This window comes from Solanum lycopersicum, chromosome 1, assembly GCF_036512215.1.
Source record: "Solanum lycopersicum chromosome 1, SLM_r2.1".
Taxonomy (NCBI): domain Eukaryota; kingdom Viridiplantae; phylum Streptophyta; class Magnoliopsida; order Solanales; family Solanaceae; genus Solanum; species Solanum lycopersicum.
In genome coordinates, this window is record NC_090800.1 from 79036960 (window position 1) to 79053185 (window position 16226).

The window sequence follows — 16226 nt, forward strand, 5'->3', positions numbered from 1 at the left end:
AAAGGCATAATTTTTATGATTTTTTATTTTCTTTTTAATTTCTTCTTCTTCTTCCTTCTCTCTCCTTCCCACACTTCCTCCACCATATACCACCACCTTGCCACCATTTTATATTTAACTTTTTTCCTCTCGTTGTTATTTCTTGATGTGGAAAAATAAATTAATAATATATATATCAACAAAAATAATTTAAGCAAGGATCAAAATATGTCTAGAGCATATATCTTCTTAATGATATTAAATTTTTCCACCTAATTTTTTCATAATTTCATTGTCGGAAAGTTCGATGAATCCTTAAAATGTTCATTGGTCTATTTCCACCTCACTCTATTTAAGTTAATTTTTTTTTTCATATTCAATTTTGAGATATTAATTTTCTACTTCTAAGAGCTTTTAACTTTTTCTATTTTGATGAATCCACTTTAAGTCAATTCATAAATAAATCTAATTTTATTAAGGATAAATTTTTTGGGTATTTTAAAACTTTCAAAATGAACAATTTTAATGATGAAGGTGATTGGAGAAAAAAAAAAGGGATGAATTTGAAGGAAAGGAGGAGATATAGAAATGGAGGAGGAAAAAAGAAATGTGTCAGATTTTTTTTCATTTTCTTCTTTATTAAAAGGAAATTTAAAGTAATTAATTAATTTTAAAATAAGTTTTTAATTCATAATATATTTTCTTAATAACTATTTTATATATATATCATGTGTCATTATTTAATTTTTCATTTGAATACGTTATCAACAAATATAATATACACATTTATATATTTAACCAATTGTTAAAAAAATATCAATATGATATTAGATTTGACCCTTTTTTTAACACTATGGAGCCACTCTTTTGGAGAGTAGGCCTATCCCATGTGTTTCTTTGGTTAAAACAGATTTTTCTCCCTTTACCTTAGTGAAGAAGAGTTCACCAAGAATGGCTTCTTCTTCTTCATTGGCACCTCTATCTTTCTCTCTTTCCTCTGAATTGCTTCCATCACACAAACCCAATTCTCTTTCATGGTCTTCTTCATTTCCCCAACTCAGAATTTCTGCTTCTTCAATTCCATGCCCTTCAAATCTCTCTTTTCACAAGGTATCTTCTTTATTTCTTCAGCTCTTTCAACAATTTTAGTCTTTTTTTTGGGGAGAATCTTTTGTACTGTGATTTCTAGTTAATTCTGTCAATTTCTTGCCCTAATTTGATTTAAATCTGCATTCACATTTTATCCTTTATTTTGTGTGTGTGTGTTATTAACTCTGGATAGTAGCTAGGTAAAAAAAATGTGAAAGAGGAAAAAATAGTTGGTGATATTTCTTTGTATTTCTGCTCAACTGCAGTCATATATTTCCACCTTATCTGAATGTGAAAAACATAGGAAAATGTGATATTAGAAAGGAAATCCAGCTAAAATGACAATGTTCCTATTAAAAGATTGAATTTTTATGAGATTTAAGGGTCAATTTGAGGAATTCTGAACAAAGCTCATATGACACAAATGTTAGTAATTTTTTAGGCAAAATAGAGATTACTAAGTTTTTGATTGAACAGCTACCTCTCTTGGGGGAAGGGGAAAGACAAGGTGGTCGAAGTGAGGATGTAAAGATGGGCAAAGGGATTGTACAAACAGTTACTAAATATGTTCCTTCTTTTCAACATTGCTATTTGCACTCTTAAGAGTCTGAATATTTTCACATTATCGTAGTTAAGTAGAGAGTGCTCGATGGAGTTCCTGACCTGTGTAAATATTGTAAGATGAGAATTGGAATGTATCTTGCTTAATCATTAAGGCCTTTTTTAATTGCAACTCAATGCTCACTGCTGCTTTATTGTGCATCCTGATATGAGGTAAGCTCGATCGACTAGTATTGCATTTACATTTTAGCTCTTAACGTAAAAGATTCTCATAACTTCTTTTCTTTCAGAATTGGAAAACAGTTTTACGATAGAGTTGATACATACCAAGAACGAGATAGATCTTCCAAAGAAAGTGGCTCTGTGTTTTCTCACCGATAGTTTTTTGCAGAGAAACCTTGTTGTAGTTACATTCACGATCTCACCTTTGCCAAGTATTGAGGCATCGTGTTTCTGTCCTCTTTACCCGCAATTATACTCCTGAAAGCAATACTCACATGCGGAGGTCACTTGGCTTGTTTATATGTTGTTTTTGTTACTTAATTATTAAACAGATCTGCTGATTTATGGGAAGTATCTGCTAGAATTGGGCATATGTGATGTACAGTGATCGGTGATGTGAGTGAAATTTGAGTATGTAGTTGACTTCTAAATCATATCCATTGTGTTTCTTCGTTGCTTACCTGATAGCATAGCTGTTTTAGCTAACTTTTTTCTGCAAGCACATATCTTTTTGACTTAGAAGACAATCATTTTGTTGGATTTTATAAGGAGTTAAGAAGACGAGATTCTTTCATGTTGGGGAACTTTTGATCTATAAAAGAAGTCATCATTTTGCTCGAATAAGATACTTGCTCTAAGAAGAGATAAGAGTTTGGATCAAAATATGAGGCATTCATTTACACAGTACAATCTCTGAATGTATAGCATATTCCAACATGTTTATCCTAGCTTAGCATGGATAACAGATCAGAAACTGCGGCATGGGTGACTGTTTCATTCGGATTTAAGAATGTACCTGCTCATTTTTTATTATTTATTTTTTTGTAGAAATTTGTCGTTGAGGCTGCATGGACGAGAAGATCTCGGAGTGAAGCTGCAAAAAAGCCCAACAGGAAATCATGGAAACAAAGGACAGATATGTATTTGAGACCTTTTTTACTAAATGTTTTCTTTTCAAAACGATTTATCCATGCCAAAGTGATGCATCGAGGGACCAGCAAGGTGATCTCTGTTGCTACCACAAACTCGAGAGACTTGAGGAACACATTGCCATCGCTTACTGATAACGATGCTGCTAGGGTAATAGGCAAATTGATTGCAGAGCGATCAAAAGAGGCTGATGTCTATGCCATTGCATATGAACCTGGGAAGAATGAAAGAATTGAAGGTAGACTTGGGATTATTCTTGATACTATTCAACAAAATGGCATCATATTTGTTTAAAAATTTCACCTTGTGTACACACTTTTTACTTGCAACTAGCTATATTAGTTATTTTCAAGATCAGTTATTCCCAAACTATTAGAACATATTCTGGGCTCGTCTTTGTTGCATATTATTAATGTTACTTGCCAAAAGATTGTTCTGTTATTCTGGTCCTGTCTTCTTAGAGAAAATCCAAGAGCAAGATAGGACATTGTTCTTAAATTTGTGCAACTGCGAATGCCAATAGTGCATGCTCGACTAGCCAAATAATAATTATTAGTACTTATGAGTTTCAAGGATTTGTTCGTTACAGAAATCATGAGAGACGAAGAAACTCTTATAATCTTATTTATCAGATATCAGAATTGACAACGATAACAATACAGAGACGATAAACTAATAATACAACATTGTGTTTCCTTCAAAAGAAACAAAAAAATTAGAGGAAAAACAAAGAAAATTTTGCATAAACTCGTATCAAAAAGTAGAATCTATAAAGATGCATCGTTTTGCTGCTGAAGACACACAGCAAGCACCAATATTCAAACAACCTGGAGAGAAAGAAATGACAAAAGAAAATGTTAACAGTAAAATCAATTCAAAGCAGCAGAAACAGATGCACGCATTTACGCAAGCCCAAGTATAGGGTTCTTTTAATTACCATAACAATTAATTGTGATGCCTCTCTACTAATGAATTCTCAGGCAGCAACCTGTTACATACAAGAACAATATGTATAAAATAACAAGAAAAAGGAAATAAAGGATATGCAGAACGAAAATATTGTTATTTTGACAAACAAATAAAGACGACAGAATATATGCCCATACCAATCAATTGGTAATAGAAGAGATTTTTATGACTGCACAAAGTTAGAGAACTTCAAGTACTTTAAGTTTTATATTTTGTATAAATGCTGGTCTGAGATGAATTTTAATTGGATTAATATGGTTAATGAGGATTCATATAGTTGACCCCAACTTGTTATGGATTGAGGCCTAATTGTTTTTCATACAAATAAACTGAAGATCAGCTCATATTATGAGCTCAATTAGCAGCCAACCACAGTGAATCATCCCATATACTCCATTATTATGGAGACAATTCTCCTGGATAAGGCAAATTTTAGGAGCAAATCTAACCATATCAATAATGATAAATAAAAATAATGCTCCATGAACTCAAAATATATGCAGAAATTGTTTGAATTGTAAGGCAAACATTCACAGGATTCTCAACACTAAGTATTAATTTACTGATCTCATAATGTAGAATAAATCTAGCGATGCATAAGCCCTAACATTTGCAACAGAGGACATTTACCTCCCAATTACATTACATACGTCAGATATCCTTTTCCATGCAAGTTACTAGGTCTTAATATCGTTTAAACATTCACTAAACCATCATTTCTACTATACCTTCTCATTAGATGGGGCAAAAACAGCTTTAACGGCTTCAAATACTTCTCCAACAGGCTTTACAGCATCAATCTGAAGGCAAAAAAGATGTCAATTTCTGTTTAATATGCAGAGTCTCTCCCTCTGGAATGGAGGGGAGGAAGAAAAAGAGGCTGAAAGATAAAGCAGTACCTTTCGAACCTTCCCCTTGGAGTTGTAATGTTCAATAACAGGTAGACTAGATTCCATGTAAACGTTGAATCGCTTCTTTATTGTTTCAATATTATCATCTTCTCTTCCCTAAAGAACAAAAATTTCAAAGTTAATGAGAAGAAAATCAATCACAATAATAAGAAAAGAAGATTAACTTAAAAGAAACAAGAATACCATAAAGGTTTAAAGAACTGTAAGCATGAGAAGAAGTCTTATAATATGTCTAACCTGGTTCCGACCTAAAAGGCGTTTCTCCATCTCTGCTTCAGGACAATCAAAGAAGAGCACAAACTCAGGCTCAATTCCAGTCTGGGAGACATTAAAATATGATAGTTAAATTTTAACAACTCTTAATAAATAGGAGAATTATCAATATGCCGCTAAAAAGAGCTGTGGAATAAGGAACTCACGACCAACTCAAAAGCAGCACGATTCTCCTCATTCCGGGGGAAACCATCAATAAGAAATTTGTCATTGCCATTTTCCTGAATTGCTCGTTGGAGAAGCTTAACTGTTACCTCTGACGGAACAATCTTCCCTTCTTTAATCATGTTCGAAATCATCGTCCTGTACATTCAAAAGCACAGTACTGAGGATTAATCCTTTGTGTGCAATAAATACTGCTTGAAGCTATTGAACAAAACTCAAAGAGATGATGCAACTTAGCAACAGCTGTTGATCTACTACACAGAATGTTGGTTGAAATGACAAAGGGTAAAAAGTAAGGAGAAAGATCGAACAACACACAAACAAAACAAGATATCCTACCCATTCTCGGAACCAGATTTTATTTCTGCTCGGAGAAGATCACCAGCACTTAGATGGGTGTACCCAAAGTGTTCAACAATATTAGCACATTGGGTGCCCTTACCACTGCCTGGGCCACCTGTCCAAGTTAATAGAGGAGACAAATCTTAGCACAGGATAAAAATCTAACATCAATGGTACAGATTGCATCAACAAATATGTATGTGCAATGAGGATGTGTATTTGATCCAGAAATCCGCACAGGTTGCACCCCCATAATAGGATATTTCCAAATAATTGTTTTATTCACAACGCCAAACACAAAAAATCTTTTTTGAGTGAGTTAGATAAAGAAGTAGAGCAATTAGCTTAAGAGTATATTAAGTTTATGGTGAAATAGATATACCTCCTTCAAATTTTCTCAAGTAACCCTCACAAGTTAATTACTACAAAACCCTCCTGTTAACTTGTATGTAAATAATCACAAAGATGAAGCCCCGTTACTTAAGAAAATCAATTATACCATCACAATCTAAACTGGAGTAAAAAATTTTCCAACCAGTCCAATCTGATCTGGCTTTTACACAATATAGCTTCTTGTTTCATTTTTATTAAAATTGGATGTAAATGCCCAAAGGATTCTTGCAGTCATACAGGCAATAGTTTATTAATACAATAAATGGGGGGCAGTTTCAACCAAAGAAGCTATAGTTACGGCGTCGAACCCTAAAAAGTTAGACATATAGACTGTCAAGAGCTGCATTTAATCGGTATTAGTGGCAGCACTAACTGAACATGTAGATCAGATAACATATGATGGCAAACATATGATTCAAACAAGTTCCACCTTTAATCCTCACAATTAAATACAGGGACAAAATACTTTGCCAAACTATGAGGTGCCGTATCAAGAATGCCACAAGATCATGCAATGTTGGTGTTGAAAAACTCACCTAGAACAAAGATAACAGTGACCTTCTTGTTGGTTGGCAGGCTTACTGCTCCCTGCAATTCATTATTAAGAAGATATCAAATTAAGGAGAATGTGGCATCTGCATGACACTGTGCAGGAGCATAAATCATGGATAATTATACTATTTATTAAAAGTGGTGGTGGTAATTTATGTATAGGGAGGAATTTTTATATTCAACAATAATGTTCTTATGATAATAGAATAATGCCTAGCAAGAAGAACTCATAGAACTATATGAGAACTTTTATAAATAAAGAACTTCAGGGAGGAGAATGGGAGTTAGACCCCTTTTATAAACAAAGAACTTCAGGGAGGACAATGGGAGTTAGACCCCTATTTCCGTTCTTTCTTGGTGTTGCTGTTGGTACATGCATCCTGCAAATCTATAAAATCGGTATCTAATTTCACAGTGCAATTGTTGTAGCCCCATATGTTGTAAGACACACCACAACTCCACTATTTTTAGTCTTTAAAATCTCAAAAAAATTTCTGCAGGTTTCTTTAATTATAGTGGAAGTTCTTATTTGCATTTGACAATAGAGAAGTTAGTGATAGCTTAAAGGTCAAGCATCCCTCCAATAATGTCATCCAGGGTAAAAAGCATTTCACTTTTGTTTAGAATCCAGATGCTTAGACGATATATTAATTAGAACTCATTCACAAAAGGAGTGGACACCAATAATCAAGGTAAATAAGAATATTCTTTAGATATATGAAGCACATTTAGTTGTAAAGAAAGCTACCTGGTTAGCAGACTCGACAACAGTCCCCATGGATTTCTGGTAACTTGGTCTTACAAAATTGTCTGCAGAAAGACAGACTCAATCAATTACTCAGGATTATGTTGACACTAAAAATAAAGGAGGGGGGACTGAACATCTAAAAGGAAAAGACTTGCACTTTCAGAGATCAGATGCTGGAATCTTCACTTAATATATTCCAGCTTCAGATCAAATAAGAAAAATGAACATGTTCACATTAATAAGCTTCAGAAAATACAACTGCTAGAGTTAAAAAAAGTATCTTCATGTCTCCAGAAAATGTACATTACAAAACTTGAAACAACACTTTTAATTTAAAGTATAAAACATCAATCTTCATAATAGATGACAATCAAAAGCAAATAAATCCAGAACCCACGTCTTTACATGCACCCGCCCCGCTTCATCATGAATTTATTCCTTCTCACATACATTCCTAAGTACCAGCCTAAACTATTCCCAAGCCTCGATACTATCCTAAAACAGTAGAAATTTTCCAGCAACTGAAATTAAAAGAGATCAAGTCAAGTTAAACAAAAACCCACAAGTATTTTTTAAAAAAAAATCAAATCTTTAAACAATAAATGTGTCGGTGCAAAATTGAGCACGCGCAAACCAGATAAAATTGCATGAGATCTGTTCAACCATAAACAAATTCCTAATCAGATAAAATCAAAACTAGCTCCCAAATACAAAATCAAATCTCAAGAATTCCAAAACAAAGAGATAAAATTGGGGTCAGATCGGAGCAAAGAAAATGCAGTAAATTGAAGAATGCAATGTATGAAATTGAGGAGATGAATAAAAAAGCGTAGATCGGGAAAAGAGAAATCAAGATCTGAAGCTTACCAAAGGTAGAAGAATGGTGGATTTGTGAAGACACAATAAGGGAGGGAATGGTAATGTGAAGAGCTCGCGAGGCTCTTTGAGATATATTTATAGGCCTCGAACTAAATTTGGGAGAACCATTTTGAACGGTAAACTCTTCCCTTTTTCCTTTCCCACTCCACACGTTGCGTTGAATGGTTACTCTTTTTTCACTTTATAGTGAATTGACTAACCTAACAAATTTATATATTTCGAGCTACCTAATTTGAAATTATAATTTTATTTATATGTTTAGATAACATGATTTCAAATTCTATAAGTTCAGAGATTTTAAAACTTTTTGAAATGTAAAACTTAACTCATTCGTTTATATTTTGTAAAAAAAAATAATAATGGATGTGAAGAGTTGGATTGAGTTATATCACATGAAAGAATCACATTAAAAGGATAATTAGCTAATACTATCACGAACTAGTGAAATTTTATGAAATTATATGTATTTGAAAGTTTATAATTGCAAATGTTTATTTATAAAAGGAACATGAAATAAGTGATTTATCGATGTGACACCTTAAGACATTCTAATATATCTTGATCATGAACTATAGTTTGCTTATTTTTGTAGTATTATATAAGAGTTAAGAAAATTTTGATAGATTTCACAACTTGCGAAATGAAAAAAATAAATTAATTTAAAATATAAAAAATGAAAAATTGCATGTAACTTTAAATTAATTTGATTTCAAATAATGCCCTGTTATCCGCTTTTCATCAGAAAGTGCACTAATTTTTTTTTAATCTTTTCTTTTAATCGTGTACATCATTTTTGGCATAGACTAAGAAAGAATGGACCTATTCAATTTTAGATAGGATTATTTATTTGTTTACATTTGGAATCATACGAAAAAGAATTTAATTGTTTGTACGAGAATATAAGAGCTAGAAATACGAAAATAATGAGTGACTTGTTTGTGCTCGTTGATAGCTACTTTACACTTGTTTTTTCTCTTTGTTTCTTCTTTTTGGCAAACTAATTATTCATTAAAGATATGACAATATTTTTAATGGTACGTGAAGAAAGAGCTGGTTTTTTCCCTTTTTTGTCTTTTACGCTATATTTGGATCATTGTTATCCATTATATTATATTATATCGTTACTATACTTACAATGTTTGTTTTGATTGCTATTTAAAATGTATTGTATTGAATTGTTAAATTTGGTTGTCACTAAACAATGAAAACCCTTATTTTATGGAACAACGATTTGGTGTGTTCCAATTATTACTTAATTTCTTTTTTTTTAAATTATATCTTTACATAATATTTCAAAATACTATTTTACCCTTAGCTTTACTTTAATTATTTGAATTTAGTCAAATCTCCTACCCTAGTATAATTAAGAATATAATTTATAAATTATAATATAGTACGATACTACCAAACCAAACAATTAAAATGTTATTAAACAACAACAAACAATACAATCTAACCAAACATCGTATCTACCATACAACACACTACAATACAATACATTATAAAACAATGAATAACAATGATCCAAACAAAGTATTAGATTAAAGATTGTTTACATGCTAATTTGCAAGGAAATGTTGTTTGCACTTAATAAAGAGCTAAATCTTAATTATTTATATTTTTTCTTTTATATACGAGTAGATATCAAATATTTTTTATATTACTTAAAATATATTGAGTTGAAGATGAATTGTATTTGTTCATACTAGTAGTAGAAAAGGATATTTGTAAATATGTGCTTAAAATTCATAATTGAAGTTCATGAAAGATCAAACACTAATTTTTACATAAACCGATCTATATAAAAGTGTAAAAATATGTATAAGCATCTCTTATACACTTTTATACCGAATGTACAATAAAATATCGTGTATATAAGTACTGCTGTGATAAAAATAATATTCATAAAGATCATATATTTTTGTAAAAATCTTCAATTAGAAGTCAAATGCACTCAAAAGGAAGAGTGTGAATAGAAAAAAAAACTAATAAAAGTAGGTATACTAAATGATTATGATTGTGGCACTTCACCCTTAGCCTTGTTTTCACCAGAATTACAAAATTTCACACCCACTTTCAAGGCCGGTCTCGTGTTAGGGTTAGGCCTCGAGTCGACATCGGGTCCCTAGTCATGGTGGGGTCGTTGTTGGCTACGGGTTAGGTTTAGTCCAGGTTTGGCTTGGATTTTGAGTCGGAGTCCGAAGCAAGGGTTCGTGTTTGTGGGGGGGGGGGGGGCAATAGTATTTGTCACTACTATATTTAAATGCTTTTGGAAAAAAATTTCCTTACTAATAGAACACTCAAAAACAAGTAAAATTCACTTATTTGTGCAAAAAATCATTTTCATATCATACCAAACTCACCCAAGTGTGTATACTTTTTCCTTGCTAGATCTACTGTTAAAAGGTCTCGACTTCAAGATTGAAATAGTTTAAACATTACATATAAGAAAATTACAGAACTTTCCTTTGTGACAGAAGAAAAGGTCAAAAGAGTACTTGTCAAGACACCAATTTAAAAATTCAATACTAACTTTCTAGTCAAGCTGATTCGAAAGTTCAGAGGAACGCTTAAAGAAGCATCAAAGTTGATATGTAGCTAACATGTTTTCATGTGATAAAAGCTTGTTTTTTAAAAAGTTCTCAAAATAAATTATTTTCCATACTGGAGTAATAAAAATTAAAGGGTCTTTATCATAAATTCCTGAAATAACACACACCCTGTCAGAATATGAAACTTGGGTTCAAAAGAATATGAATATTACAATAGCAAATAGAATATTTTTGCTCTTTTACCAATCAAAAATTATTCTTACTTTTTTTTTAAAATTATAATAGTAGTGTACTGGCCAGCTTGCCGTACCTTTACTATTTCATTGGGTATATGTCATCTTCTATCAACATATATATCAGGTTAATCTTTCGATTAAAAAAAAAATTGTTTCTTGCCTTCACTAAAATTTAATTGAGAGATCATATAATTTGTTTCAATTCATTGACCACTAGATCACACCCGTGATTTTTGAAATATTTTTGGAATTTTTTCTATTGATGAGCATGGAGTCCGAACCAACGCACCTCAACTAATTCCATGGATAGCTGTCACCTCCCACAAGCCAAATTTCACAAGCCAAATTTCAAATCCTTGTAGATCACTTCTCTTGTTTGATTTGCTATATACTAGCACTCCACTTCTACCTAACTGTTTCTCTATTGGGGAATGCTGGAAAAATGACCAGCTGACATTAAATACCAGATTGCCAAGTAGAACTTTTCAATTCAAATTTAATCTCTTATGAAACTTATACTCATTTTATTTAAAACTTGTTATGGTTTTCTTTATAATGTAGATTTCAAATTATGACATTGGACAGCGTATGAAAATGCAACGAGCTTTGAGTTTCATAAACTAATCAACAAACTATAAAGTGATATACAGTACCTAAGTTCTGAGAGGACTCCCAACGGAGTTGCTGAAATTACAGTCGTACCTTCAGTCTGGAGAATGATCTTGATCCCTTTAGATAAAGCTTACTGATTCACAGTATGCATCGAACTACGACCTTAGCTCTGCAAACCTCTGTCTCACAGCATTGGCAAGTTTCCACTCACCAATACTTGTCAGGCCTTCGACAACCTTTTGCCTTGACCTTATGTATGGTATAAAGCCTCTCTTGGTCATTTCTATCACAAACTTACCAGCTAAAAGAAACTGCCGGCTCTCTAAGCACCCTTCAAGGACTGACTGGTGGCACTCGAATCCAACATGCACACCCTCATTTGTTAAGAACTCAATTACTTCAATTGCTCTCCTTATCTCTTTGTTAGCCCGTATTGCTGCCAAAGCTTTGACCAAAGTTTCTTTTCTGGGGCTCAAGCCAAATATGGCAACCATTTCATTCAACGTCTTTATGATAGCAGACGTCAGTCTTAGCTCGGACAAGTTGTCAACTAAAGAACCGTAACAATCCAAATCTGGACAACAACCAGCACGGCCCATGCCCTTCAATACATTAACTGCTTCATCTATCTGATCAACCTTACAAAGCGATGAGATCAGGTAATTGCAAGTGCCACAATCAGGTGCATATCCAATATCCTGCATTTCCAACAATATGCTTGAAACAGAATGGGATTTACTCCGACGTTCCATCCATGCAGCGGAGAGTAGGAGGTGAGTTTGAGGTACCGGAATGCAGCCAGAGCGAAGGGTACGCTGGAGAATGGCAAGAGCAAGTGGGAGAGGATTTGAGGTTTGGAGACTGTAGGAAAGGAGGCAGGAATATGCAATTTGAGGGCGATAACGAGGCCTGATCGGAGTAAAAGACTGTAAAATTTCGTCAACAATTCTGACACTTGTGTTTTCAGGAAAATTGGATAAAAATGAAAAGGGATTCGAAGTGCGGTGAAACCCTTCCGAAGAGCTTAGAATATCAGGAATCTGTTCATATCTTTTATCTTCCACCATAGCTTTAATGGATTCTTCAAGCATTCTTGCTGAAGAGATAAAAGAACGATAAAGAGGACGAACAGAGAATTGTAGCTTTGCAACAGCCATCACCCTGTTCCAGTTCTTCTTATTTTCCTCTCAAATGTAAATAAAATTAGTCGCAAATCTTTTTAATTGGAATGAACAGCTTAGTCTCGGCTCAGAATGCTTGAATTACCTACACCTGCAGAAGGGGTTTACAGCAATTGGACACATGATGTAGCAAAATGAATGAAGAACAGAAAATATGTCACAATTTTCGTTGTGGCATTACATCGAACAGGTTGCAGGCATAAAATGGGACACAAATAACAAACTCTATTTTGGAAAGATTCAAAAACATACAAATTCAACATTCTATCGAGTGGAAAAGGAGAGAAGTTATACCTGATCTGACTAAACACTATCACGCATACGTATGCTTCTGCAATTTTTCTTCTTCGGTTTCCAACATTTTACAACTTTTGTACTTACTTTAAACTATGAGGTGTTGTTATTATTCTCCTAATTAATTTGTTTATATTTTCAAATCACAATTCAATTTAATCAATAACGTTATAGCCAATTAAAAGAAGGATCAAATGCTTGAGTGTTTTATTTTTATTTTTTACATTTAAGATAATAACTTTTTTTTAAAAATGTATTGAATATTATTATCGCATAAAGTTCTCCTAAAAGTGTATATTATACAAATTTTAATGAATCAGCTAAATGAAAAGAAATTGCACTTTGCACTTATATTCATTAGTACATGACACTCGTTAGTGATCATAATTCATTTAGTTGATTATGAGGCCATTTTTGTTGTTGTAATTGATGATAAATTATCAGTGCTCTGATAATGGAAAAAAAGAAAAAAACTAAACAAGTGAAAATAAATTGAATCTTCATAATTAAATAGACACATATCCTACGTAAATATTTCAAAGACACAAAAGTGATGATTCCTTTAAAGTTCTGAATTTCTGGCATCTTTTTTTGACTTTTTTCGTAAGTGTAAAACCGCAAAAATATATATGAAAAAATCCACCTAGTTTAAGGAACATGAATTAGTAATAACTAGTTTAGAAAGATGAATTACAAAAGAGAAGAAAAATCAATAAAACTTAATAGAAGATTCATCTTCTCAATAGGATAATGTAAGAAATGGCCACGAGAGCCAAAATGTATAGAAACTGCAGTGGCGGAAATGAGGAAGCTCTGTAACTATCGGCAAAGCTTATTTCTCTGCCCCCAGCTGCAAAATTCAACATAAACACATTGTTAATATCTAGAGAGCCGAAAGAATTCTGAATCATGTTTACTCAGTGTGAAATCACGTTATGGGTTCAGCTTCATCAAATTTAGATCGAGTAAATTATTTGAGTGAACAAGAGAAAGAAATGTTATGTCTCACTTACCACAATCTCTAGTAGAATTACTAGTGATTGAACAAATGCACTGCGCCATCTCAGTCTCTACATCAAATCCACAAGTCCCACCAGATTTAGCACACCGGCCACATCCAGTGTCCGGCACGCTAAATGACAATTTCATCCCATAAAGCCAATCCAACGGACCAACACCTTCCAATCTATCCGTATTATAAACACTCGTATAATGCGTGCAATCCAATATATCCATACTCATATACTTCACCGTTTCATAACTCGTGAAACAACACGCCGGCGTACTGTTGGACAGCAAATGAAACAACTTAAACGAAGTGCACGAACCGTAGAGTTCGTCACACGAATGACCGGAGAAATTAAAACAGAGCGACTTGTAATGGTTAAGTACCGGCGAATCAATGGAGCAATTGACGAGGACGAAGACCGTGTCAGGCGTAGGCGGGATTATAGCTGATTGAATTTCTGACATTTTGAAGTCGTGGTGAGGTTGTAGGATTGAACAAGTAGACATTGAAGGATCGAATATCGTCATGGTTTGCTTTTCGTAGTCGATTGATTGGACTTTGTAATTTCCTGACGGTGTTAGGAAGAATAAATCAGTAGCGGAGCAATTCAGCATGTGACGATACTGCGGGGCGCCGCAGCCATCGTCGATGCTGAACGGGTAGTTTATGGGAATGTTGTTACAGAAATTGCGACATGTTGAGTGAATTTGTGGGGATTGTGATAGTAGCAACAGAATGAGGTATATTGTTAGATGATTGAATGTGAGAAACGATGATTTTGAGCTAGCCATTGGTAAAGGTGAAAGAAAGGGAGTTTTAATTTGTTGTGAAAGGTTTTAGATTTGCAAAACACAGATTTCAATGAGTAACTTCTTTTCTTTCAAAGTTCTTGCAGAAAGCAAATGGTGAGCAGCTGTCCGCAATTTTCTCCTAATTTTTTGACCGTTGGGCCCGCCGTTTCACTGTCTTTTACAGGGCCCCACACTGGAAAAAAGAATCAGTATTCGATGATCAAGAAATGAAGAATTCTTTTTTCTTATTCAAGGGAAAGGAATAAAGGACAACCACTTTCAATTTCTTTAGCACATTGATCGATTCCCGATCAACGCGAGCTTGTTGCAATGTGGTATTTAATGTCAGCTGGTCATTTTTCCATCATTCCCCAATAGAGAAACAGTTAGGTAGAAGTGGAGTGCTAGTATCAACAAGAGAAGTGATCTATAAGGATTTGAAATTTGGTTTGTGGGAGATGACAGCTATCCATGGAATTAGTTGAGGTGCACTGGTTTGGACTCCACAGTCATCAATAGAAAAAATTTCAAAAATATTTCAATAATCATGGGTGTGATCTAGTGGTCAATGAAATGAAACAAATTATATGATCTCCCAATTAAATTTTAGTGAAGGCAAGAAACAATTTTTTTTTTATCGAAAGATTAACCTGATATATATGTTGATAGAAGATGACATATACCCAATGAAATAGTTAAGGTACGGCAAGCTGGCCAGTACACCACTATTATAATTTTTTTTTAAATGTAAGAATGATTTTTGATTGGTAAAAGAGCAAGAATATTCTATTTGCTATTGTAATATTTATATTCTTTTGAACGCAAGTTTCATATTCTGACAGGGTGTGTGTTATTTCAGGAATTTATGATAAAAACCCTTTAATTTTTATTACTCCAGTATGGAAAATAATTGATTTTGAGAACTTTTCAAAAAACAAGCTTTTATCACATGAAAACATGTTAGCTACGTATCAACTTTGATGCTTCTTTAAGCGTTCCTCTGAACTTTCGAATTTGCTTGACTAGAAAGTTAGCATTGAATTTTTAAATTGGTGTCTTGACAAGTACTCTTTGACCTTTTCTCCTGTCACAAAGGTAAGTTCTATAATTTTCTTATATGTAATGTTTAATATATTTTGTGTTGTATGGTAGATACGATGTTTGGTTAGACTGTATTGTTTGTTGTTGTTTAATAACATTTTAATTGTTTGGTTTGGTAGTATCGTACTATATTATAATTTATAAATATTCTTAATTATGCTAGGGTAGGAGGTTTGACTAAATTCAAATAATTAAAGTAAAACTAAGGGTAAAATAGTATTTAGAAATACTATGTAAAGATATAATTAAAAAAAAAAGAAATTAAGTAATAATTGGAACACACCAAATCGTTGTTCCATAAAATAGGGTTTTTCATTGTTTAGTAACAACCAAATTTAACAATTCAATACAATACATTTTAAATAGCAATCAAAACAAACATTGTAAGTATAGTAACGATATAATATAATATAATGGATAACAATGATCCAAATATA

General features: G+C 33.0%; 4 protein-coding genes and 1 long non-coding RNA gene across 8 annotated transcripts; 2 read left to right on the top strand and 3 right to left on the bottom strand.

Moving 5' to 3' along the window:
* Positions 1-778: 778 nt before the first annotated feature.
* Positions 779-3222, top strand: LOC101268800 (uncharacterized). The gene is made up of 2 exons (XM_004229651.3): positions 779-1089; positions 2680-3222. The coding sequence occupies exons 1-2, from the start codon at positions 931-933 to the stop codon at positions 3073-3075; spliced, it is 555 nt and encodes a 184-aa protein (XP_004229699.1). The 5' UTR covers positions 779-930; the 3' UTR covers positions 3076-3222.
* Positions 1700-2316, top strand: LOC138337224 (uncharacterized). The gene is made up of 2 exons (XR_011210738.1): positions 1700-1842; positions 1920-2316. It is a non-coding gene; the product is annotated as an uncharacterized lncRNA (long non-coding RNA).
* A 94-nt stretch (positions 3223-3316) lies between the features above and the next one.
* Positions 3317-8190, bottom strand: LOC101243930 (UMP-CMP kinase 3). 2 transcript variants are annotated; one of them, XM_069293601.1, is made up of 10 exons: positions 8002-8190; positions 7135-7196; positions 6371-6422; positions 5439-5556; positions 5081-5237; positions 4899-4979; positions 4650-4757; positions 4479-4550; positions 3719-3769; positions 3382-3608 (listed from the first exon to the last, which is right to left on the bottom strand). In XM_069293601.1, exons 2-9 carry the CDS (start codon positions 7162-7164, stop codon positions 3758-3760), a joined length of 630 nt encoding a protein of 209 aa, XP_069149702.1. In that variant the 5' UTR covers positions 7165-7196; positions 8002-8190; the 3' UTR covers positions 3382-3608; positions 3719-3757. The 2 variants fall into 2 exon arrangements, with proteins under 2 accessions (NP_001296740.1, XP_069149702.1); NM_001309811.1 differs by lacking the exon at positions 8002-8190 and having other exon boundaries at positions 3317-3608; positions 7135-7197.
* Positions 8191-10760: 2570 nt separating this feature from the next.
* Positions 10761-13367, bottom strand: LOC101244229 (pentatricopeptide repeat-containing protein). 3 transcript variants are annotated; one of them, XR_003247186.2, is made up of 3 exons: positions 12889-13027; positions 11455-12685; positions 11097-11235 (listed from the first exon to the last, which is right to left on the bottom strand). XR_003247186.2 is itself a non-coding variant. In XM_004229653.5 (2 exons), the coding sequence occupies exon 2, from the start codon at positions 12568-12570 to the stop codon at positions 11569-11571; it is 1002 nt and encodes a 333-aa protein (XP_004229701.1). In that variant the 5' UTR covers positions 12571-12685; positions 12889-13367; the 3' UTR covers positions 11324-11568. The 3 variants fall into 3 exon arrangements, 1 of the variants encoding a protein (XP_004229701.1); XR_011210739.1 differs by lacking the exon at positions 12889-13027 and having other exon boundaries at positions 10761-11235; positions 11455-12852; XM_004229653.5 differs by lacking the exon at positions 11097-11235 and having other exon boundaries at positions 11324-12685; positions 12889-13367.
* Positions 13368-13516: 149 nt separating this feature from the next.
* On the bottom strand, positions 13517-15001 carry LOC101244527 (uncharacterized). The gene is made up of 2 exons (XM_004229654.5): positions 13902-15001; positions 13517-13738 (listed from the first exon to the last, which is right to left on the bottom strand). Exons 1-2 carry the CDS (start codon positions 14686-14688, stop codon positions 13620-13622), a joined length of 906 nt encoding a protein of 301 aa, XP_004229702.1. The 5' UTR covers positions 14689-15001; the 3' UTR covers positions 13517-13619.
* Positions 15002-16226: the final 1225 nt, after the last annotated feature.